Source organism: Canis aureus, chromosome 1 (genome assembly GCF_053574225.1).
Source record: "Canis aureus isolate CA01 chromosome 1, VMU_Caureus_v.1.0, whole genome shotgun sequence".
Taxonomy (NCBI): Eukaryota; Metazoa; Chordata; class Mammalia; order Carnivora; family Canidae; genus Canis; species Canis aureus.
The window spans coordinates 116169954-116195996 of record NC_135611.1 but is presented as its reverse complement, the minus strand read 5'-3'; the positions used below and the strand labels follow the sequence as shown (position 1 = coordinate 116195996).

Below are 26043 nucleotides of genomic sequence, written 5' to 3'. Positions count from 1 at the left end.
TCTGCCTTTCCTTTTCCCTCTGCTCCTCCCACAGCTCATGCTCTCTCTCTAAAGTAAATCTTTAAAAAAAAATATGCCTCATGATGTCCCTTATGACAACCAGTGACCTATTTTCTATCCCTACAATTCTGTCTTTTCCACAATATTATATAAATGGAATAAATATATATACCCTTTCAGGTCTGGCTTTTTTCACTTACTAAAATATATTTGAGATTTATCCATACTATTCCATGTGAGAGTACTTTTTATTTCTGAGTAGTGTTCCATTGTATGGAAATTTCAAAGTTTGTTGATTTATTCGCTTTTGAGGGACATCTGGGTTTCCAGTTTTTTAAATTTGCATATAATTGATGCACAATGTTCTATCAGTTTCAGGTGTACAACATAGTGATATGACAACTTTATATGTTATGCTGTTCATCACAAGTTGGGAGCTGATTCATCCCTATCACAGATATCATTAATATATTCCTTATGTTGTACTTTTGAGTCACATGACTTATTCCATTAACTGGAAGCCTGTGTCTTCCATTCACCTTCACCTAGGTTGCCCAACCCTTCACTTCCTCACCTCTGGTAACCATCAGTTTGTTCTCTGTATATATAGGCCTGATTCTGGTTTTTTTTGTTTATTAATTTTTTTCTTAGGATTCCATGCATCGAGATTGTTGCAAATGCCACAGTCTCCTCCTTTAATGGCTGCATGACATTCTATTATATATATGTTTATATACGTGTGTGTATACATATATATATGTGTATATATATCACCTCTTTATTCATTCACTTTTTGATGGACATAGCTGCTTCCATATCTTGGCTATTGTAAATAATGCTGCTATAATTGGGTGCATATGTCCCTTTTAATTAGTGTTTTTATATTGTTTGGGTAGACACACAGTAGTGGGATTTCTGGATCATAAGGTAGTTCTATTTTTAATTTTTTGAGGAATTTCCATACTGTTTTACACAGTGGCTGTACCAGTTTGCATTCCTACCAACAGCGGACAAGGATTCCTTTTTCTACACGTCCTCGCCAACACCTATTGTTTCTTGTGTTGTTGTTTTCAGCCATTCTGACAAATGGTAGGTGATATCTTATTATGGTTTTGGTTTGCATTTCCCTTATGTTAAGTGATGTTGAGTACCTTTTCCTGTGTCTGTTGGCCATCTCTGTGTCTTTGGAGAAATGTCTGTTCATGTCTTCTGCCCATTTTTTAATTGGGTTATTTAGTTTCGGGCTATTGAACTATATAAATTCTTAACATATTTTGGATACTAACCCTTTATTGGATATATCATTTGCAAATATCTTCCTCCATTCCAGAGGCTGCTTTTTAGTTTTGTAATCGATTCCTTTGCTGTGCAGAAGCTTTTTATTTTGATGAGGTCCTAATAGTTCATTTTGCATTTGCTTCTTCTTGCCACAGAGGACTCATCTAGAAGAAAGTTGCTACAGCCAGTGTCAAAAAAATTACTGCTTGTGCTCTTTTCTAGGATTTTAATGGTTTTAGGTCTCACATTTAGATCTTTAATCCTTTTGAATTTATTTTTGCATATGGTATAAGAAAGTGGTCCAGTTTCATTCTTTTGGATGCAGCTGTCCAGTTTTCCCCACACCATTCGTTGAAGAGACTGTCTTTTTCATATTAGATATTCTTTCCTGCTTTGTCAGAGATTGATTGACCATATAATTGTGGGTTTATTTATATATTATCTGTTCTATTCTATTGATCTGTGTGTCTGTTTTTTTTAAAAAATTTTTTTTATTTATTTATGATAGTCACAGAGAGAGAGAGAGAGACGCAGAGACACAGGCAGAGGGAGAAGCAGGCTCCATGCACCAGGAGCCCAATGTGGGACTCGATCCCGGGTCTCCAGGATCGCATCCTGGGCCAAAGGCAGGCACCAAACCGCTGCGCCACCCAGGGATCCCCTGTGTGTCTGTTTTGATTGCTACATACTGTTTTGATTACTGTAGCTTTGTAATATAACTTGAATTTTGGAATGGTGATGCCTCCAGCTTTGCTTTTCTCTCTCAGGGTTGCTTTGGCTATTTAGGGGCTATTCAGGATCTTTTGTGGTTCCATACAAATTTTAGGATTATCTGCTCTAGTTCTCTGAAAAATGCTTTTGGTATTTTGATAGGAATTGCATTAACAGTTTAGATTGCTTTGGGTAGTATAGACATTTTTAACAATATTTGTTCTTTCAATCCATGAGCATGGAATATCTTTCCATTTCTTTGAGTCGCCAGTTTCTTTCATCAGTATTTTATAGTTTTCAGAGTACAGGTGTTTGACCTCTTTGCTTAGGTTTATTCTTGTGGTACTATGTGATATGTGATCTGTTCTGGAGCATGTTTCTTGTGCACTTGAAAAGAATGTGTATTCTGCTATTTTAGGATGGAATGTTTTGAATGTATCTGTTAAATCCATCTACTCCAGGGCAGCCCAGGTAGCTCAGTGGTTTAGCGCTGCCTTCAGCCCAGGACCTGATCCTGGAGACCCAGGATCAAGTCCTATGTTGGGCTCCCTGCATGGAGCCTGCTTCTCCCTTTGCCTGTGTTGCTGCCTCTCCCTCTGTGTGTGTCTCTCTGTCTCTCATGAATAAATAAACACACAAACAAATAAATAAATAAAATATTTAAATCCATCTAGTCCAGTGTATTTTCAAAGCCATTGTTTCCTTGTTGATTTTCAGTTTGGGTGATATGTCCATTGATGTAAGTACTGTGTTAAAGTCTTCTTCTATTAGTGTATTATTATTGATTAGCTTCTTTCTGTTTATTTTTTCCTTATGTTTATTACTAATTGTTTAATGTATTTGGGTGCTCCTGTGTTTGGTACATGTATATTTAAAACTATTCTTGTCCCCTCTACTATTATATAGTGTCCTCCTTTGTTATTACAGTCTTTGTTTTACTTACTTTTTAAATTTTTTTCTGTATTTTTTTATTGGAGTTCAATTTGCCAACATATACTATAACATCCAGTGCTCATCCCGTGAAGTGCCCCCCTCAGTGCCCATCACCCAGTCACCCAATCCCTCTGCCCACCTCCCCTTCCATTACCCCTGTTCATTTCTTAGAGTTAGGAGTCTCTCATATTTTGTCACCCTCTCTGATTTTTCCCACTCATTTTCTCTCCTTTTCCCTATAATCCCTTTCACTATTTTTCATATTCCCCTTATGAGTGAAACCATATAATGATTGTCCTTCTCTGATTCACTTAACTTCACTCAGCATACTACCCTTCAGTTCCATGCACATCGAAGCAAATAATGGGTATTTGTCCTTTCTAATGGCTGAGTAATATTCCACTGTATACATAGACCACATCTTCTTTATCCATTCATCTTTCGATGGACACCAAGGCTCCTTCCACACCTTGGCTATAGTAGATATTGCTACTATAAGCATTGGGGTGCAGGTGTCTCGGTACTCCACTGTATCTGTATCTTTGGGGTAAATCCCCAGTAGTACAATTGCTGGATGGTAGGGTAGCTCTATTTTTAACTGTCAGGGGAACCTCCACACCGTTTTCCAGAGTGGCTTCACCAGTTCACATTCCCACCAATAGTGTAAGAGGGTTCCCCTTTCTCCACATCCTCTCCATTTGTTGTTTCCTGTCTTGTTAATTTTCACCATTCTCACTGGTGTGAGGTGGTATCTCATTGCAGGTTTTTAAATTTGTATTTCCCTGATGGCTAGTGATGTGGAGCATTTTCTCATGTGCTTATTGGCCATGTCTATGTCTTCCTCTGAAATTTCTGTTCATGTCTTTTGCCCATTTCATGATTGGATTGTTTCTTTGCTGTTGAGTTTAATAAGTTCTTTATAGATCTTGGATACTAGCCCTTTATCTGATATGTCATTTGCAAATATCTTCTGTTCTGTAGGTTGTCTTTTAGTTTTGTTGACTGTTTCTTTTGCTGTATAGAAGCTTTTTATCTTGATTAAGTCCCAGTAGTTCATTTTTGCTTTTGTTTCCCTTGCTTTTATAGATGTATCTTGCAAGAAGTTGCTGTGGCCAAGTTCAGAAAGGGTGTGTTCTCCTCTAGGATTTTTATGGAATCTTGTCTCACATTTAGATCTTTCATCCACTTTTAGTTTATCTTTGTGTGTGGTGTAAGAGAATGGTCCTGTTTTATTCTTCTGCACATGGTTGTCCAATTTTCCCAGCACCATTTATTGAAGAGACTGTCTTTTTTCCAGTGGATAGTCTTTCCTCCTTTGTCGAATATTAGATGACCATAGAGTTGAGGATCCATTTCTGGATTCTCTAGTCTGTTCCATTGATCCATGTGTCTGATTTTGTGCCAGTACCACACTGTCTTGATGATCACAGCTTTGTAGTACATCTTGAAATCCGGCATTGTGAAGCCCCCAGCTCTGGTTTTCTTTTTCAATATTCCCCTGGCTATTCGGGGTCTTTTCTGATTCCACACAAAGCTTAAGATGATTTGTTCCAACTCTCTGAAGAAAGTCCATGGTATTTTGATAGGGATTGCATTGAACATGTAAATTGCCCTGGGTAGCCTAGACATTTTCACAATATTAATTCTTCCAATCCATGAGCATGGAATATTTTTCCATCTCTTTGTGTCTTCCTCAATTTCTTTCAGAGGTGTTCTTTTTTTCTTTTAGGGTATAGATCCTTTACCTCTTTGGTCAAGCTTATTCCTAGGTATCTTATGCTTTTGGGTGCAATTGTAAATGGATTGACTCCTTAATTTCTTTTTTTTTTTTTTCTTAATTTCTCTTTCTTCAGTCGCATTGTTAGTGTATAGAAATGCCACTGATTTCTGGGCATTGATTTTCTATCCTGCCACATTGCCGAAAGGCTGTAGGAGTTCTAGCAATTTTGGGGTGGAAGTCTTTTGGGTTTTCTATCTACAGTATCATGTCATATGTGAAGAGGGAGATTTTGACTTCTTTGCCGGTTTGAATGCCTTTTATTTGTTTTTGTTGCCTGATTGCTGAGATTAGGACTTCTAGTACTGTTGTGATAGCATTGGCGAGAGTGGACATCCCTGTCGTATTCCTGATCTTAGGGGAAAGGGTCCCAGTGTTTCCCCATTGAGAATGATATTTGCTGTGGGCTTTTCATAGATGGCTTTTCAGATGTTGAGGAATGTTCCCACTATCCCTACACTCTCAAGAGTTTTGATCAGGAATGGATGCTGTATTTTGTCAAATGCTTTCTCTGCATCTATTGAGAGGATCATATGATTCTTGTTTTTTCTCTCATTGATGTGGTCTATCACGTTGATTGTTTTACAAGTTTTGAACCACCGTTGCATCCTGGGTATAAATCCCACTTGGTCATGGTGAATAATCTTCTTAATGTATTGTTGGATCCTATTTGCTAGTATCTTTTTGAGAATTTTTGCATATGTGTTCCTCAGGGATATTGGTCTATAATTCTCCTTTTTGGTGGGGTCTTTATCTGGTTTTGGAATTAAGGTGATGCTGGCCTCATAGAACGAGTTTGGACGTATTCCGTCCCTTTCTATCATTTGAAACAGCTTTAGTAGAATAGGTATTATTTCTTCTTTAAACGTTTGATAGAATTCCCCTGGGAAGCCATCTGGTCATGGACTTTTGTGTCTTTGGACGTTTTTGATAACTGTTTCAATTTCCTCCCTGGTTATTCGTCTGTTCAGGTTTTATATTTCTTCCTGTTCCAGTTTTGGTAATTTGTGGTTTTCCAGAAATGCATCCATTTCTTCTAGATCGCCTAATTTATTGATGTGTAGCTGTTCATAATACGTTTTTTAAATAGTTTGTATTTCCTTGGTATTGGTTGTGATCTCTTCCATTCATGATTATTTTTTTCATTCATGATTTCATTAATTTGAGTCTTTCCTCTTTTCTTTTTAATAATGCTGGCTAATGGTTTATCTATCTTATTAATTCTTTCAAAGAACCAACTCCTAGTTTTGTTGATCTGTTCTACAGTTCTTCTGGTCTCTATTTCATTGAGTTCTGTTTGAATCTTTATTATCTCTCTTCTTCTGCTTGATGTAGGTTTTATTTGCTGTTCTTTCTGCAGTTCCTTTAGGTGAGAGGTTAACTTGTGTAATTGAGTTTTTCCCAATTTTTTGAGAAATTCTTGTATTCTGATGTATTTACCTCCTAGGACTGCTTTTGCTATATCCTAAAGATTTTGAACAGTTGTATCTTCATTTTCATTAGTTTCCATGAATCTTTTTAATTCTTCTTTAATTTCCTGGTTGACCCATTCATCTTTTAGTAGGATGCTCATTAACCTCCACATGTTTGAGTTTCTTCCAAATTTCTTCTTGTGATTGAGTCCTAGTTTCAAAGCATTGTGGTCTGAAAATATGCAGGGGATAATCCCAATCTCTTGGTGTCAGTTGAGACCTAATTTGTGACCTAGTTTATGGTCTATTCTGAAGAAAGTTCTATGTGCCCTTGAGAAGAACGTGTATTCAGTTGTGTTCAGATGGAAAGTTCTGTATACATCTGTGAAATCATCTGGTCCAATGTATCATTTAAAGCCCTTGTTTCTTTGGTGATGTTGTGCTTAGAACATCTGTCATTTGCAGAAAAGTGCCGTGTTGAAGTGTCCTACTATTAGTGTATTATTATCTAAGTATGTCTTTACTTTGGTTGTTAATTGATTGATATATTTGGCAGCTCCCACATTAGGGGCATAAATATTCATGATTGTTAGGTCTTCTTGTTGGATAGACCCTTTAAGTATGATACAGTGTCCCTTTTCATCTCTTATTACATACAGTCCATGGGATAAACTTTATCTTATATGAGGATTGCTACCCCAGCTTTCTTTTGAGGACCATTTGAATAGTAAATGGTTCTCCAACCTTTCATTTTCAGGCTGGAGGTGTCCTTAGGTCTAAAATGAATATCTTGGGGATCCCTGGGTGGCACAGCGGTTTGGCGCCTGCCTTTGGCCCAGGGTGCAATCCTGGAGACCCGGGATCGAATCCCACATCGGGCTCCTGGTGCATGGAGCCTGCTTCTCCCTCTGCCTGTGTCTCTGCCTCTCTCTCTCTCTCTCTCTCTCTCTCTGTGTGACTATCATAAAAAAAAAAAAAAAAGTTAAAAAAAAATAAAATAAAATGAATATCTTGTAGACAGCAAATAGGTGGGTCTTTTTAATCTGGTCTGAAACCCTGTGTCTTTTTTTTTAAGATTTATTTTTATTCATTTATTTATGATAGAGAGAGAGAGAGAGAGAGACACAGGAGGAGGGAGAAGCAGGCTCCATGCTGGGGGCCTGATGTGGGACTTGATCCCGGGACTCCAGGATCGCGCCCTGGGCCAAAGGCAGGCACCAAACCGCTAAGCCACCCAGGGATCCCCCCACCCTTTTTTTTTAAAGATTTATTTTTATTTATTTATGATAGACATAGAGTTACAGAGAACCCTATGTCTTTTGATGGGATCATTTAGCCCATTCACGTTCAGAGTAACTATTGAAAGATATGAGTTTAGCATCATCATAAAACCTATTCAGTCCCTGTTTTTGTGGGCTATTTCTTTGGGCTTCCTCTTTCTTTTACAGGGTCCCCCTTAATATTTCTTGCAGAGCTGGTTTGGTGATCACATATTCTTTCAGTTTCTGCCTCTCTTAAAAGCTCTTTATCTCTTCTTCTATTCTGAATGAGAGCCTTGCAGGATAAAGTATTCTTGGCTGCATATTCTTCTCATTTAGGACCCTGAATATATCCTGCCAGCCCTTTCTGGCCTGCCAGGTCTCTGCGGAGAGGTCTCCTGTTAATCTAATATTCTCCCCATAAAATTTAGGAATCTCTTGTCTCTCACTGCTTTAAGGATTTGCTCTTTATTTTGGAATTTGCAGTTTCACTATTAAAAGTCGAGGTGTTGAACGTTTTTTATTGATTTGGGGGGGAACCTCTCTACCTCCTGAATCTGAATCCCTGTTTCCCTCCCCAAATTAGGGAAGTTCTCAGCTATGATTTGTTCAAATATGCTCTATGGCCCTCTGGCCCTCTCAGTGCTTTCTGGAACCCCAGTTGTACCTAGATTCTCCCTTCTGAGGCTATCATTTATTTCCTTTAACCTTTCCTCATGGTCTTTTAATTGTTTTTCTCTTTTTTCCTCAGCTTCCTTCCTTGCCACCCACTTGTCTTCTATGTTGCTCACTCTTTCTTCTACCTTATTAACCCTCATTGTTAGGGCCTCCAGTTTGGATTGCATCTCATTTAATTGAATTTTAATTTTGGCCTGATTAGATCTAGATTCTGCAGTCATGAAGTCCTTTGAATCCTTTATGCTTTTTTTCCAGAGCCACCAGTAGCTTTGTAATTGTGCTTCTATATAGGCTTTCTGACATTGAATTGTAATCCATATTCTGTTACTCTGTGGCAGAGAGTATTGTTTTCTGCTTCTTTCTTTTGTGGTGAGTTCTTCCTTTTAGTCATTTTTCTGTGTAGAGTGGCTGTATTAGCGGGCTGAGTCAATAGTAGCGACCATTACCTAAGTAAATTTCACCCTAGATGATTCTAACAAGGTCAGAGACCAGAAAATGAAAACAAAGATCAGAACAAAATAAAGCAAAAGGGCCACTAAAGTGAAAAATCCAGAGCCCTGAGCTGCCGCAATCAGGCTCCCGGGGGTGCGCAGCTCCCAAAGGAAGCATGGCATAGATGCCTCCATCTGGAGCTGGCCTGCCTAACCAACTTGCTTCTCTCAAATGCCGCACTATTCCAGCCCTTTACAGAGATCAGTCCGAAGTTTTTGGTGCACTTTCCCCTGGGTGCACTTTCTCTATTAGTGACTCCAGGAGACTGTAGGCTTCATTGCCCCTCCTGTGATTCTGCCCGGTTTCTCTGCTAAGCACTTTTCCATCCAGGAAAAATGTGGTGTGGATTTTTGAAGTTCCCGCATCTCCAAGGCTGGGCTTTCCTGTATCTGAGGCTTTCTACGTCCAGCTTTAGCCGGGCTCCTTGTGGTGCCCCTCCCCCACTTGATTCTTTTTTATTTTTTTCTGCCTTCCTACCTTGCTAGAAGCAAAAACCCTTCTCTCTATAGCATTCCAGCTGTTCTCTCTTTAAATCTCAGGTCGAATTTGTAGGTGTTCAGATAATTTGAAAGTTATCTAGGTAAGTTGGCAGGACCAAGTGAGTTGAACCCCCTACTCTTCCACCATCTTGCCCTGCCCCCTATAGTCTTTGTTTTAAAGTCTATTTTGTCTGATAGAAGTATTGCTATTCCATCTTCCTTTTGTTTTTTAAGATTTTATTTATTAGAGACAGAGAGAAAGAGAGGCAGAGGGAGAAGCAGGCTCCTTGCAGGGAGCCCAATACCAGACTTGATCGTGGGTCTCCATGATCACACCCTAGGCTGATGGTGGCGCTAAACAGCTAAGCCACCAGGGCTGCCCTCCATCTTCCTTTTTAAAAAAATATATATATTTATTTATTCATGGGAGAGACAGAGACCCAAGCAGAGGGAGAAGCAGCCTTTCCGCAGGAGCCTGATGTGGGACTCAATTCCATAATCCCGGGATCATGCCTGTGCCAAAGGTAGATGCTCAAACACTGAGCCCCCCAGGTGTCCCATTACTCCAGCTTTCTTTTGGCATCATCCATTTGTATGATAAATTTTTCCCCATCCCCTCAATTTCAAACTCCAGGTGTCTTTAGATGTAAAATAAGTCTCTTGTAGGTGGCATATAGATGGATCTTTTTTGTTTGTTTTTTATCCATTCTTTCATCCTCTGTCTTTTAATTGGAATGTTTAGTCCATTTACATTCAAAATGATTGTTGATAGATACGTATTTATTGCCATTTTATTATTGTTTCTTGGTGTTTTTGAAGATTTTCTCTGGTCTTTCACTTTTTCATGATTTCCTGGTTTTCTTTAGTGATTTTTAAAATTTCTTTTTATTCTTTTCATAATTATTAGAGACTTGGTTTCAGGGTACTGTTAAGGTTGTCTATAACATCTTCTGCATGTAGCAGTGTATATTAAGTTGATGGTCTTTTAAGTTTGAATTCAGCCTTTACTCCTCTCCTCCTCACGTTTTAGGTACATTGTGTATATTTTACATCCTTTAATGCTGTATGTTCTACATACATTCTGAGTTTTACAGAAATATTCATTTTTACTGCTTTTGTGTTTCCTACCTTAATACTGTCGTTTTTGGTCTTTCCTATCCAAAGAGCTCCCCCTTAATATTTTTTAGTTTTGTCTAGAAAACTCTCTATCTCCTATTCTGAGTATGCCTGGATAAAGTATTCTCAGCTGGAGGTTCCTCTCAATTCAGCAATTTGAATATATCATGCCACTTCTTTCTGACTTAGAAAATTTCTGCTGAAAAATCTGCTTCTAGACTTATAGGATTTCTTTGTATGTAACTGTGTCTTGCTGCTTTTGATATTTTTTTTTCTTTTTCACTCTTTTGCCATTTTAGTTACAGTATGTGTGGGTATGGGTCTCCTTTTGTTGGTTTTGTTGGGGGTTCTCTATGCCTTTTGGATCTGGCTATATCTTTCCTTCCTCAGATTAGGGAAGTTTTCAACTATAATTTCTTCAATAAATTTTTCTCTCTCTTCTTCTTGGACTCTTATAATGCGAATGTTATTACATTTGATGGAGTCACTGAGTTCCCCAAGTCTCTTGTCATTTTCCATAATTCTTTTTTCTCTCTTTCGTTCAGCTTGATTATTTAGCATTATTCTGTCATCTAGGTCATTAATTTGTTCCTCTGCTTCATCTGGCCTCCTGTTCATTATACCAACTGTGTTTCTCATTTCATTCATTGAGCCCTTCTTGTTACGTTACTCCTTATCTCTGTTAATGGTCTCAGTGATATGTTCCTCTCTTTTGCTATTTCCATTGAGTATCCTTATGATCATCAGTTTAAATTCTCCATCAAGCATGTTACTTACGTCTGTTTTGCTTGGATCTCTGGCTGTGGCCTTGTCTTGTTCTTTCATTTAGAACAGATTCCTCTGTCTTCTAATTTTGTATGTTTCTATGCCTGTTTCTCTGTGTTAGGAAATTCAGCTACATCTCCTGTTCTTGAGAGTAGTAGACTTACAAAGAAGAGTTTCTGTTGTGTCCTGCACTATAGTGTCCCTATTCCACAAGGCCTGGTGCTTTAGGGAGTTTCTCCAAAATGTGCTGCATATGCTTTGTTGTAATATCCTTCAGGCTAGTCATCTGCAAAGGCTCTCTTGACCTGTTGTGGGTAGTGTTTGGTCCCTGGCTTGAATGGGGTGCATTTTAACTAGGTGTGCTTTGGTCTGCTTGGGAAATGAGACCTGTCACCACTGTCATTGGGACTGAGGTCTCACAAAACTCCCAGGATAGAAGATGTAGCGTTGGCAGGGGTTTGATCCAGTCTTCTGGGGGTAGGGAACCCACCAAGGGAGAGTGAGGCAGGTGTTCCTTGGAAGAGTGGTTCCACTGTAGGTTGGTGAGTTTGGGACTTGGTGTAAGCAAGTTGAGTAGCAAGTGTCATCACTTTGCTGGTTCCCACAGGTGGCTCTGTTTATACTGTGGGATGGGGGAGGAGAGTAGCACCTGCTAGTTCCTTTGTTCCTGGAGGGGGCTCTCTATGATTACTGCCTTTCAACTAACCTCCCCACTGTGTGCATCAGGTGCTCTTCAGATTGCTATTTCTGTGCTGTATATACACAGCTGTTTGCCCTGCCTTTTCTCCAACAGCAGCCCCAGTGCCCTCTAAGCTCTCCAAGGCTACACATACTGACCTTTTAGACTCCAAGCATTAATCTCTGCTGGTTCCAAGAACTCTTAAATTTGGGCCTCTCACTTTTCAAGCCAATTGCTATGGAGATTTGTTTTCCCTTTGTGCTTCCTGTGTACTAGTCTCTCTTGCCCTTCTCTGGGACTGCATCTCCCTCCCCACAACAATGGACACAATTCATTTCTCTCCCGAGGTACATCTGCACACTTTCTGACTCCTTTGACGTGGCCTTTTCTCTACCTTTAGATGTAGAGCATCTAAAGGTACTTAAAATAATTTGATAGTTATCTGGTTGTATTTGTGGGACAAGGTGAGCCAAGGGTTCTCCTCCTCTGCTGCCATTTTCCCCCACTCTGTATTTTTATCTTTTGAGTAACTTCCATACTGTTTTTCACAGTGGTTGCACCAGTTTACATACCCATCAGCAGGGTATGAGGGTTGCTTACCAACACTGTTATTTCATGTCTTTTTGGTTTTAGCATCCTAGCAGGTGCAATGATGATAGCTTGTTCTGTTTTGGTTTGCATTTTCTTTTTTTTTTTTTTATTTTTTTAAATTTTTATTTATTTATGATAGAGAGAGAGAGAGAGGCAGAGACATAGGTGGAGGGAGAAGCAGGCTCCATGCACCGGGAGCCTGATGTGGGATTCGATCCCAGGTCTCCAGGATCGCGGCCTGGGCCAAAGGCAGGCGCTAAACCACTGCGCCACCCAGGGATCCCCTGGTTTGCATTTTCTTGATGATGAATGGTGTTGGGCATCTTTTCATGTGTCTGTTGGCCATGTGTATGTCTTTTTTGGAAAAATGTCTATTCAAGTCCTTTCCCTATTTTTTAAATCATATTGCTTTTTGTGCACAGTTATATAAGTAATTTATATGTTTTGGATATTAACCTTTTATTGGGTATATTATTTGCAAATATCTTCTCCCATTCAGTAGGTTGTCTTTTTGTATTAATGGTTTCCTTTGTTGAGAAAAACCTATTTTGATATAGCCTCAAAAGTTAATTTTTGCTTTTGTTTCTTTTGCCTTGGGAGGCATATCTAAAAAAGAAAAAAATGTTGGTGTGGACAGTGTCAGAGAAATTACTGCCTGTGTTCTCTTCTAGGATTTTTTTGGATTCAGAGCTCACGTTTAGCCCTTTATTCCATTTTGAGTTTGTTTTTGCATATGGTGTTAAAAGGCCATCCAGTATCATTCTTTTGCATATAGCTGTCCAATTTTCCCAGCAATTTGATGAAGAGACTATCTTTTCCCGTATTATATTCTTACTTTCTTTGCCATAGATTAATTGACTATAAAAATATAGGTTTACTTCTGGTTTCTTTATTTTGCTTTGTTGATAGATATGTCTGTGCCAGTACCATACTCATTTTTGATTATTACAGCTTTGTAGCATATCTGGAAATCTGTAATTGTGATACCTCCAGCTCTATTTGTCTTTCTCATGATTGCTCTGGCTATTTGGGATGCTTTGTGATACAGTACAAATTTAGGATTATCTGTTCTAGTACTGTGAAAAATTTTGTATTTTGATAAGGATTACATTAAATCTATCTGTAGATTGCTCTGGGTAGTATGGACACTTTAACATTTATTCTTCTGATCTATGAACACGGAATATTTTCCCACTTGTTTATATCATCTTGAGTTTCTTTCATCAATGTTTTATAGTTTTCAGAGTGCAGGTCTTTTGCCTGTTTGGTTAAGTTTATTCCTAGGTATTTTATTCTTTTAATGCCATTGTAAATGGGATTGTTGTCTTACCTTCTCTTTCTGCTACTTTATTATGACAGTATAGAAACACTACTGATTTCTGGGTATAATTTTTTTTTTAATCCTACAACTTTACTGGATTCATTTTTCACTTCTAGTAGATTTTTAGTGGAGTCCTTAAAACTTTTTATGTCATCTGCAAATACAGTTTAACTGTTTCTTTACCAGTGTGAATATATCTTTGGGTTTCTGATATTATAGTAATTGTGAATAAAGCTGCGATAATCCTTGGTGTACAGATGTTTGGGCATAAGTGTAAATACATACAAGAATGAATGCTGGATTATATGCTAAGTGTATGTTTAGTGTTATATAAAACAACCAAACTCTTTCATCATGGTTGTGCTGTTTTACATTTCCATTAGCAGTGTATGAGATTTTTTGGTGTTCCTTTTTCTGGATCTTATTGCCATGCAGCATACTATGTATCAGTAGAATTCCTGGAACTTTATTACTCCAGAAGACTCCTTTCCTTATATTCAGTAATAGTTTTTTTTTTTTTTTCTCTCCAAAATCCCTAGTATCCCATAAGTTTACAGAAATCTTTCATCATGCCTTTGACCTTTATCAATGCCCAAGAAATTATGGAGATATTATTCTGGTATTTGCCTTGGATAGAAGAATAAGTATGAGAACACATACAGCAGGGCATAATGAAATCAAACTGAAGTAAAGATAAGTAAAAAAGGGGGCAGCCTGGGTGGCTCAGCAATTAGCACCACCTTTGGCTCAGGGCATGATCCTGGAGTCCTGGGATCGAGTCCCACATTTGGCCCCCTGCATGGAGCCTGCTCCTCCCTCTGCCTGTGTCTCTGCCTCTCTCTCTCTCTCTCTCTTTCTGTCACTCAAGAATAAATAAATAAAATATTGTTTTCAAAAAGGTAACTTGGGTGAAAAGGAGAGGAAGAACTAATGAAGATATCCATGGCTAGTACCTAGGAAGCAGTATTGAAAGGGAAAGCAATTGGAGAAGTATGATCCTTTTTCCATTTTAATCTTAGATTTAGTATAGATGTACTTTTGTTTCAGTTTGTAAGGAGGTGTTGGGAAATTCACAGATCAGTAGTTTCCAGGCATCTACACTTAAGGTTAGGAGAGATTTACTACACAGGGACAGCACAAGAGTATTTAGAAGTGATGGAAGTGTTGTATTATCACTTCTGTGGTGGATACATAGCTTGAACCATTATAGATTTCTTTTGTCTTCATTCTCCTCCTTTTCAGTTAAGTCCTGTACCATTATTTACTTGGTTATTTTTTATTGAGTGCTAGGCATTGTAAAGAAAAGTTACGAAAGTAATTTGAAACCTTGTGAATCTTCAGTGAAGATTTTAGTATGCTTTGTGGCAAACAATCTTAAATTACTTTAGTCCAGATTTCTTCACATTTGGATTTTATTCTAAGTTTAATTTAGAAGCTATTTAAAAGTTTTCGGCAGAGATAGCAAATCATGATCTGAATCAGGATCAGTTTGTAGAGAGTATTAAAACTAGACATCTCCACACTCTTTTTCTTTTTTTTTTTTTATTGGTGTTCAATTTACTAACATACAGAATAATACCCAGTGCCCGTCACCCATTCACTCCCACCCCCCGCCCTCCTCCCCTTCTACCACCCCTAGTTCGTTTCCCAGAGTTAGCAGTCTTTACGTTCTGTCTCCCTTTCTGATATTTCCCACACATTTCTTCTCCCTTCCCTTATTTTCCCTTTCACTATTATTTATAATCCCCAAATGAATGAGAACATATAATGTTTGTCCTTCTCCGACTGACTTACTTCACTCAGCATAATACCCTCCAGTTCCATCCACGTTGAAGCAAATGGTGGGTATTTGTCATTTCTAATAGCTGAGTAATATTCCATTGTATACATAAACCACATCTTTATCCATTCATCTTTCGTTGTACACCGAGGCTCCTTCCACAGTTTGGCTATAGTGGCCATTGCTGCTAGAAACATCGGGGTGCAGGTGTCCCGGCGTTTCATTGCATTTGTATCTTTGGGGTAAATCCCCAACAGTGCAATTGCTGGGTCGTAGGGCAGGTATATTTTTAACTGTTTGAGGAACCTCCACACAGTTTTCCAGAGTGGCTGCACCAGTTCACATTCCCACCAACAGTCCACACTCTTTTTCTGATGCAGGAGATTTAGATTCAGCTGGTTGGTGTGGTAGATGGGCATCTTTAATTTTACCAACATCCCGGGTGATTTTGATCCCCACCAGTTTGAGAACCAATGGCTTAAAAATGTTTTCTTTTACTTTCTCAGTAGATTTGTATTATTCTCTAATCGCTGGTGTTTTTATACGTTAGCATATAAGATCATTCTGTGCTAATATTTTTTTGAAACCCTAGGCAGCATCATATTGCCCTATGCAGCATGAAATCAGTTTAGTGGGTTTTGACTATCAGTTTAGTGGGTTTTGACTATTTGACTATTTGTGTGTGTGTATGTGTGTGTGTGACAGAGAAGATAGAATAGCATAGAAAAAAAAAAAACGGGGTAGATATTGTTTAATGAAACTGTATGGGTCAGGTTGTGATGTGAAACATAAGTATTACTATAGGTCATGGTAAATAATACCTGAAAACACTGATGTAGGCCAGTTATTTCTTGTGGGTATTAGTTACCTATATCAGATTTTCTTCAACTGACAACTCCTGTCCTAATAATCCCATTGTTCGTCAAAATTTTTGTAAGTTTAATACACATACCAAGTATAGCTTAGCCTGTCCTGCCTTAAACATGCTCATAACACTTATATTAGGCTAAAGTTCAACAAAATTATCTAACATAAAGCCTATTTTATAATAAAGTATTGAATACCTCATGTAAATTTTTAAATTCTATACTGAAACAGAAAAAACAATGGCTGTGTGTGTACAGAGTGGTTGTAAGTATATAAGTTGTTTACCCTCATAAACATGTGGCTGACTGGTAGGTGTAGCTTGCTGCCACTGCTCAAGGTCATATAGTATTGTACTGCATATTGCTAGCTCAGACGTTATCAAAATTCAGAATTTGAAGTACAGTTTCTACTGAATTTATGTTGCTTTTGTACTCATAAAATAAAAAAAATTTTAAGTTGAACCATCATAAATCAGTTACCATCTGTATATATTTTCATGTATAGTCTTTTCTACTATGGGTTCTCCTGAAATGACGACAGGAATTTTTGATGTTCTCTTATCTTTCAGACTTGCCTTCGAGGAGTGTAAATAAGGACTTATCTCCAAAAAAAGACATTTATGAAACAGAATTATCCCAATGGCAAATGAGTGCCAGGCATCAAAACTGTGATTTTGAGGAGTCCAGTTCCAGAGATTATTTGGAAGTCAGAGGCACATTGGAAAAACAAGAAAACCAGGAGAAATATTACAGGCAAGGGATGATTATATATGAAAAGATGTCCATTTTCAACCAGCATACTTACCTGTCTCAACACCCTAGGTGTCACTCTACTGAGAAACCCTACAAATGTAAGGAATGCGGGAAGGCCTTTAGACGAGCCTCACACCTAACTCAACATCATAGTATTCATACTGGTGAAAAACCATATGAATGTAAGCAATGTGGGAAGGCCTTTAGTCGTGATTCACAGCTCATTCTTCATCAGAGACTTCATACTGGTGAGAAACCCTATGCATGCAAAGAATGTGGGAAGGCCTTTACTCAGAGCTCACAACTTATTTTACATCATCGAATTCATACTGGTGAAAAACCATATAAATGTGAAGAATGTGGGAAAGCCTTTATTCGTAGCTCACAACTCACTCGACATCAAAAAGTCCATACTGGTGAGAAGCCTTATGAATGTAAAGAATGTGGGAAGGCCTTTACTCAGAACTCACAACTTACTCTACACCAGAGACTTCATACTGGTGAGAAACTCTATGAATGTAAAGAATGTAGGAAGGTCTTTACTCAGCTCTCACAACTTATTCTGCATAAGAGAATTCACACCGGTGAAAAACCCTATGAATGTAAGGAATGTGGGAAAGCTTTTATTTGTGGTTCACAGCTTTCTCAACATCAGAAAATTCACAATGGGGAAAAGCCATATGAATGTAAGGAATGTGGAAAAGCATTTATTCGTGGCTCATTGCTTATGCAACATCAGAGGATTCATACTGGTGAAAAGCCCTATAAATGTGAAGAATGTGGGAAAGCCTTTATCCGTGGCTCACAACTTACTCAACACCAGAGAATTCATACCAATGAGAAGCCCTATGAATGTAAGGAATGTGGAAAGACCTTTAGTCATGGTTCACAACTTACTCAACATCAGAGAATTCATACTGGGGAGAAACCCTATCAATGTAAGGAATGTGGAAAGGCTTTTAATCGTGGCTCACTCCTTACTCGACATCAAAGGATTCATACAGGTGAAAAACCCTATGAGTGTAAAGAATGTGGAAAGACTTTTAGTCGTGGCTCAGAACTGACTCAACATGAGAGGATTCACACTGGTGAGAAACCCTATGAATGTAAGGAATGTGGGAAGTCTTTTATTCGTGGCTCACAGCTTACTCAACATCAGAGAATTCATACTGGTGAGAAACCATATGAATGTAAAGAATGTAGAATGGCCTTTACTCAAAGTTCACATCTTTCACAACATCAGAGACTTCATACTGGTGAGAAACCCTATGTATGTAACGAATGTGGGAAGGCCTTTGCCCGTGGCTTACTACTTATACAGCATCAGAGAATTCATACAGGTGAGAAACCATATCAGTGTAAGGAATGTGGGAAGGCCTTTATTCGTGGTTCACAGCTTACCCAACATCAGCGAATTCACACTGGAGAAAAGCCCTATGGATGCAAGGAATGTGGGAAGGCCTTTAGTCATGGCTCTCAACTTACTCTACATCAGAGAATTCATACTGGTGAAAAGCCCTATGAATGCAAAGAATGCAGAAAAGCATTTACTCAGAGCTCACATCTTTCTCGACATCAGAGAGTTCATACTGGTGAGAAACCCTATCAATGTAAGGAATGTGGGAAGGCCTTTACTCGTGGTTCACAACTAACTCAACATCAGAGAATTCACATCAGTGATAAATCTTTTGAATATAAGGAATGTGAGATAGACTTCAGTCATAGCTCACAAGTTTATATATGAACTAATCCATTATCATCAAAGAATTCCTAAAATGTGAATATGGGAGCATATTTGCCTCACAAAATTCAGCATCGGTGAATTCTATTGAGGGAAAGATACTGTTAATGTAATCCATGTAGAAAAACCTATCATTACTGGAAACCTATTAAACATTAGCAAATTATAATAGAGAATAATTCTGTTAATATAGTAAGTATATCAAGGCTTTTAGCTATAGAATATGTCCTTTTCAACCTTATCTTGACTCTACCAGCTACTTTCCTTCATGACATTTATCATAATTAATGTCTGCTTTCGTTTAATCATTTGTAAGATAGGCCTAAGAATAATACCTTCCTTGTAAGATTCTTGGAAGTATTATGTGAGACGTTTCATGTAAAGTTCTTAGAGCAGTGCCTTGAACATAGCATATCACAAGTATTAGCTATCATTATTACTAGTATGATTTTAGAGAATTTGCATGAGAAGAGGACCTTAGGAGTATAATGAATATTGAGAAATCTTTCATTAACACTTGACCCTGAATATTTAAGTAGGGGACACTGTATGCTGTAATGAATATGAGAAAGCTTTTACTCACATCTCATCCCATATGCTAAAAAAAGAAAATTCATACTGTCGAAAAAACCCACAAAACTTTGTAGATTTAATCAGTGGCCTGTTGAAGAGGGGTGAAGTGAATTGTAACAAAGTCCAAAAACTCCTATTTCCTATCATTTTTTTACCACAATTCAAGAATATTATTTAGAAATGAAAAAAAAAAATGGATAGCCAAAATAAATTTTCCTACTAGGAAATTTCTAAAAACTTGAATGTACAGCTTTTGAATTAAACTAAAAATAAATTGACATTACTATTTTTCAGTGAAACCTGATGACAGTCTGTCAGAGACTGCTATTTCCCTACCCAATATCCAGTTTTCCGTTATAATTCTTGGCTGAAAAATCATCTCAGCCCCTCTTGTAGGTTAAGAAGATGGAAGTGGTACTTGTACACGTAGGACATCTAAGAATATCTTTTTTCTCTCTGCATTTCTTTGTTTCCTTGCCTAAAATGTGGACATTTAGCTTATAGCTTTGGTGATTTTATGGGGAGTTTGAAAATGGTATCTGGGTACTAAGGATGATGGAGTAGAAATACAGAATGAGTGTATACCTGTACTAATTTTATGGAACAGCTGTACCAATTCTGGTCTGCCTGCCTCCTGTATTTCTTTATATAAAATTAAAATAAACATATTTGTTGGTGCTGTTGTCATTTTGTTATTGACGCTAAAATGTATTACAGTCATAACATTTTGTACCTGGAGGTGGAGTGCTTGGGTAAAAGAAATCTCAATATGGTATTGACTTTGTGGCATCATGAATGAGAATTAACCCACTTCAGGCTAGAAAACTAAAGAGTTTTTGCTTTTTTAGACAGGACATTTGGTTAGACTCCCAGTCTATCTTACAAGGCAGATCTCTCACCAGTTAAGGCTGTAATGTTAGTAGAAATGGTAGGAGTGATTCAGAATGTGTGTTGGTAGAAAGATAACTTTGGTGTAGAGTTAGCTGCAGAGGCTACTAGCAGAGATTGAAAGTGATACTGCTTTGTTAAGAGATACTATCTCTGCCTACAGGCACTCCATCCTGGTTGATAGTAAATTCATATATTGCTATATTCCAGCCACTGTTTTTAGGTGTTTGGGATATATCAATGAGAAACTCTAGCAGGAGGAGATAGGATAATAATAGAACCATTGTAGAGTATGTTAGAACATTAGTGTTGTGGAGAAAAGGTCATTCAAAACTAGTTAAGAGCAATATGAAAGTTTATGAAATAGACAATAGGTAAGGGGAAACTCAAGTCAAGATTTGAAGATGTGAAGGATTAAGTCAGTTGTTATGTAAGGGAAGAGCATTGCAGACAGGAAAAAGCTATAACAAATGCCCTACAATGGGGTGATGCTAGTGTACTTGAGGAACATCAAGGAAGCTATTTAGAGATTTATGCAAGGGAGTGGTTAATAGAGGAGGACAGTGGAGGACAGTGGGATGCCTGGGTGCCTCAGCAGTTGAGTGTCTGCCTTTGGCTCAGGGCGTGATCCTGGTCCAGGGATCGAGCCCTGCATTGGGCTCCCTGTGAGGAGCCTGCTTCTCCTTCTGTCCATGTCTCTGCCTCTCTCTGTCTCTCATGAATAAATAAAATCTTTTTTTAAAAATAGAGGAGGATGGAGAGAGAACAGGGCCTCATCTTGTAAGGCCTTGTAAGTCATTGGAGGCATTTTATATTCTGAGGAAAATTTGCAGCCACTGGAGTGTTCTGAACAGAGGATATGATTTGACAAGCTGCTATGTGTTGTTAAAAAAAAAAAAAAGTGAGCAAGAGGCTATGGTCTCTTAATTTAGATGAAAGATGATGGTGGCTCACACCATGGTGGTAACAGTGAGAAGTGGTTGGACTCTAGATATAGGGTATATGTGATCAAACAAGACTTGTTTAAGGGTTAGATGTCCAGTGAGAGAGAGTGGGGTCTGGGGTGACTTTGACTCAAGCTTTTGGTCTCAAACAAATGGAAAGATGATACTCCCAGCAGCTGAGATGGGGAAAGATGCAGTTTTTGTTGGGGAAGATTGGGAGTTCAATTTTGAACTTACTGAGTTTGAAATGTCTTTTAGACAAAATGATAATATTGATTAGGCACTTGGATGTTTTACCTTGTACTCTTCTAGAGATTTATTAATTTGGTAAGTATTGCCTATACACATAAAACCATGAGGCAGAATAATATCATTAAGGACTTGGGTATAGATAGAGAAAAGAACAGAAAGACTAATCCATAGTGCCTTCTAACATTAAGAGTTCAAGGATAAAGGACAGACTAGCAAAGGATGCTAAGAAGGACCAGTGAGATGGAAGGAAAACCAAGATAGTGTGGCATTACAGAAGCTAAATGAAAGTGAATCAAAGGAAAGATGATCAGTGGTTATAAATACTATTAGGTCTGTAATACTAGGCTTTCAAATTGACTTGAACTTATCAACATAAATGTTACTGTTGATCTTGAGAACAGTAGGGGTCTTTTTGTTGTGGAGTGGTTGAATTAAGAACCTGTTGAAAAATAGAAATTGGAGATAATGAATATAGAGACAACTGCTTGGAGGTTTTTGCTGCCAACTGGAGCAAAAAAAAAAAAGTGGTCAATAATTAGTGTAGCAACAGGAATGAAAATGTGCCTCTAGGATTGGAGAAATAATAGCAATTCTGTATGCTGGTTGGAATAATCCAGATGGGGGGAGTAATTCATAACAAATAAGAATTATTGGAGCAATGACCGTATGTCAGTGAGAGGGGATATGGTTTAGGAGATGGAGGGGTGGTTTTTGGTAATATCATGGAAATTTTATCCCTGGCAATAGTATGACAGAATATGGGGTGCTAGGAAGAAGGGGATAAAGTGGGAGAAGTTTTAGGAAGTATTCTGATTCCTTCAGTAATTCCATGAGTAGTAAACTGAACATATGAGGAATGAGAAGTTTGGGATCCAAAAGGAAAGAGATATGAAATAGTCACTTAAGCAACACATTTAATGCAAATTCTGATTGCCTAGCAACATTAAAGGGATAGAAAAATGAACGCAAAAAGGTGCCAGTAAGCAAAAGAAAAAAGGCTTAAAACTACATTCACACTAGATCTTGGACATTGTAATTAAACAGCAAAAACTATTGAGTTTTTGAGGGAAATGTATTACTGTTAATGAAACCCAATCCTACATTACAACAGCCTATGACTCAAATCCCCCAATGACCCATTTATGTAATTTTTCCAAGGATATATATGAAACTGTGTATGTCTAGCTGTATAGGCTACTAGCAGAGATCAAAAGCAATATATGTATGTCTGTATGTGTGTGTGTATTTATAGCTATATATACATACACCTATATGTAGCTAGAATGTAGTTTCTGTTTTTTCATTTGCTCTTTAAAAATATGTAAGTTGTATGTTTTAAAACCTCCCTTGCTTTTTCACTTACATATTTTGGCAGTCATTCCAGTTGATATTGCTGCATAACCACCACTCCAAACTTGGCTTAAGATACAATAATAATTTATTTAGCTCACACATCTACAAAAATTTGGACAGGGCTTGGCAGGAACAGCTTATCTCTGATCAACATAGCCTCAGATGGGGTGGCTTGAAAATTTGATGGCTGAAGGCTGGAATCATTCAAAGACTCACATGTTCACACGTCTGGCAGTTGATTCTAGCTGTCAACTGGACATTAGAGAGGGTCCAGAATACCTGCATGTGAGAGAGATCATAGAGATCATAGAGACATAGAAATCTATGTCACTGCTTAGCATGGTGTCTTGGGTTCCAAGAGAATGCCCTAAAGAACAAGGTAGACATGCATGTTATTTTTGTGATCCAGCCTAAGAAATCACATAACTTCACTTGTGTCATACTCCATTGGTTGAGGCAGTTACTGCTCTATGAAAGAAGTGTCACATTGTAAGAAGAGCTTATAGGATAGGATATATTGTGGCCCTGTTTGGAAAATGCAATATGCCATAAAGATCTTCCATATCTGGCCTGGGAAGTTACATAATCTCACTTCTGCCATTCTCTATTTGTTTAGGCAGCTACATCTTGATGGAAGAGTGTCACATTGTAAGTAGAACATATGAGGTAGGATATATTTTGCTGGGCCTTTTAGGAAAATATATTCTGTTCCAGGGATCATCTCCTACATGAAACTAACTCATTTTAAGGTGGCATATTATTGTTACAGCTATTTATTCTTTTAGTGATCTACCATAATTTTGGCAGACTGCCAGAATTTTCCTTTTTTTCCCTGGGTTCTTGACTGCCTTGCTAAGTACCATTCTCCCTTGCCAGTTGTGACCTTGTGACTAAATGAAACATTATCATAAGTGATACATAGTTTTGCTCTCATTTGTTCAAAAACTTCCATAACAGTAGGGGACTTGGGTGCCTCAGTCAGGTAAGCATCTGACTCTTGATTTTGGCTCAGGTAATGATCCCAGGCCTGTGAGACTGAGCCCCACATCAGGCTCCGCATTCAGCAGAATTTGCTTGAGATTCTGTCTGTTCCTCTCCTTTTGCCCCTCCCCCCAATAAACAAATTTAAAAAATTTTTCCATAAGAGTACAGAAATAACTCATAATACATTATTAAGTAAGTTAGTATACATATTTAATGTGGTTATTAAGAATATATTTTACTTCTGGTTCTGGACCAAAATGGAGAATAAAGTAATATGAAGCTATAGTAAAAGAGAAACTATAAGATGTGAAAGCACTCTGAAGAGTACCCAAAGACTAAAGGAGAGTATCCAAGGAAGGATAAGTTTTGAAGATAGGCCTCATCTCTAAGTCTGGGGTTCAGATTTCATCCAAGAAATATGGTTTCAGGGACACCTGGGTGGCTCAGTGGTTAAGCACCTGCCTTTGGCTTCAAGGTGTGATCCTGAAGACCCAGGATTGAGTCCCACATCAGGATCCCTGCATGGAGCCTGCTTCTCCCTCTGCCTCTCTCTCCCTCTTTCTCTCTCTCTCTCTCTCTCATAAATAAATAAATAAATAAAATCTTAAAAAAAAAAAGAACTATGGTTTCAGCCCAACTGAATGGTGGGGAATTTTAGTGGGGTGCCAAGGCTAGAGCTAATCTGTACTTGTTAAGCAAGCCGGAAATAAACCTTTGGGACACAAATGAGTCACAACATTAATAGTAGGGGACTTTAACACAGCACTTAAATCAATGGATAGATAATCCAAACAGAAAATCAACAAGGAAACAGTGACTGAAAGACACATTGGACCAGAAGGATGTACAGATATATTCAGAACATTCCACCCTAAAACAGCAGAATACACATTCTTTTCAAGTGCACAAGGAACGTTCTCCAGAATAGACCACATATTAAGCCATTTAAAAAGTCTCAACAAATTAAAAAACATTGAAGTCATACCATGTATCTTTTCTGGTTATGCCACTATGAAACTAGAAGTCAACCATAAGAAAAAATCTGGAAAGAGCACAAATACATGAAGGTTAAATAACATGCTACTGAACAATGAATGGATGAGCCAACCAAGAAATTAAAGAGGAAATAAAAAAGATGCATGGAGACAAGTGAAAATGAAAACACAAGAGCTCCAAATCTTTGAGATGCATCAAAAGCTTTTCTAAGAGGGAGGATTATAGCAATACAAGGCTACCTCAGGAAGCAAGAAAAGTTTCAAACACCCTAACCTTCCACCTAAAGGAGCTAGAAAAAAGAACAAACAAAACCCCAAACCCGTAGAAGGAAGGAAATAATAATACTTGAGCAGAAGTAAATAGAAACTAAACAAACAGAAGAAATCAGTGAAACCAGGGCCTCAAAGTAATCTGAGTCTTTCCCATTGATGCATACCCTATATCACAGCCCATAGATTCACAAGTAAGTTCCTGATAGGACATCCCCAAATGGCCCTTGTAATAAACAGTTGCCCCTGTTTCCCAGAGCCTTCCCCTGTGTGGCCTCCATGAAGCTTATATTAACCCCACTCTTTTTTATTTGAATTAACCAATCTGTCCTTAAGTATTAGAATCCTAAAACAGACCACTTACAGACCCTAATAAAAGCATGTGCCCTAGGTCCTGGTGCATTTTCTGTCTGCATTCTGCCTGGATCTACCTGTGTGACCCCTGGAAGCATGCTGTGTACCTCCTCCTGGACCTGTGAGTAATAAACTCTATTTCAATTCCCTTTTGGCATTTTGTTGAACCCCAACTCACCATCCAACATTATGGTGCTCTATTTTACAAATACTTAGTTTAACAAAATTAAAACAGAGGTGTGCTAGTAACAACTCCCTCAGCTTTTGTTTACCTGGAATATCTAAATTTCTCTTTCATTTTTGAGGGTAGTTTTGCTAGATATAGAACATCTGTCAGGGTTTTTCTCTTTTGGAATGTTAAATATATAATTTGATTTTCTTATGTCTTCCATAGTTTCTGATGAGGAATCAGCTGTTACTTTTATTGAAGTACCTTTCTATAGTAGTAATTTGATTGCCTCCTACTGCTTTCAAGACTGTCTTAGCCTTTCAGTAATTTAATGTTTCACTGTTGCCCCTTTTGAGTTTATCATGTTTGCAGTTGATTGAGGGTCTTTAAAGTGTATATTTCATGTTTTCATCAAGTCTGAGAAGATTTTGGCAGTCATTTTTTCAAATAGTTTTTCTTCCTCCTTCTGGTCTCCTATTACGCATTTATTGATATGCTTGATGGTGTCACATAGCTCTCGCAGGCCCTCTTTTTTCCCCACTATTTTTGTTCCTACTTTTCAGACTAGATCATTTCAATTGCTTTATCTTTAAGTTGACTAAGTTTTTTGCCTTCTCAGATCTACCATTG

General features: G+C 38.0%; 1 protein-coding gene across 6 annotated transcripts in view; it reads left to right on the top strand.

Moving 5' to 3' along the window:
• Positions 1–19887, top strand: part of ZNF420 (zinc finger protein 420) — a 52968-nt gene extending 33081 nt beyond the window's left edge. For 5 of the 6 annotated variants that reach the window (XM_077898450.1, XM_077898512.1, XM_077898339.1 and 2 more), the window contains one exon: positions 16707–19887. In XM_077898450.1, the coding sequence (XP_077754576.1) occupies positions 16707–18634 (1928 nt within the window). In that variant the 3' untranslated portion in view covers positions 18635–19887. Of the gene's footprint in view, positions 1–969; positions 1090–16706 lie in introns of those variants that run through there. The other variant, XM_077898672.1, reaches the window with a different exon arrangement.
• The last annotated feature ends 6156 nt before the right edge of the window (positions 19888–26043 follow it).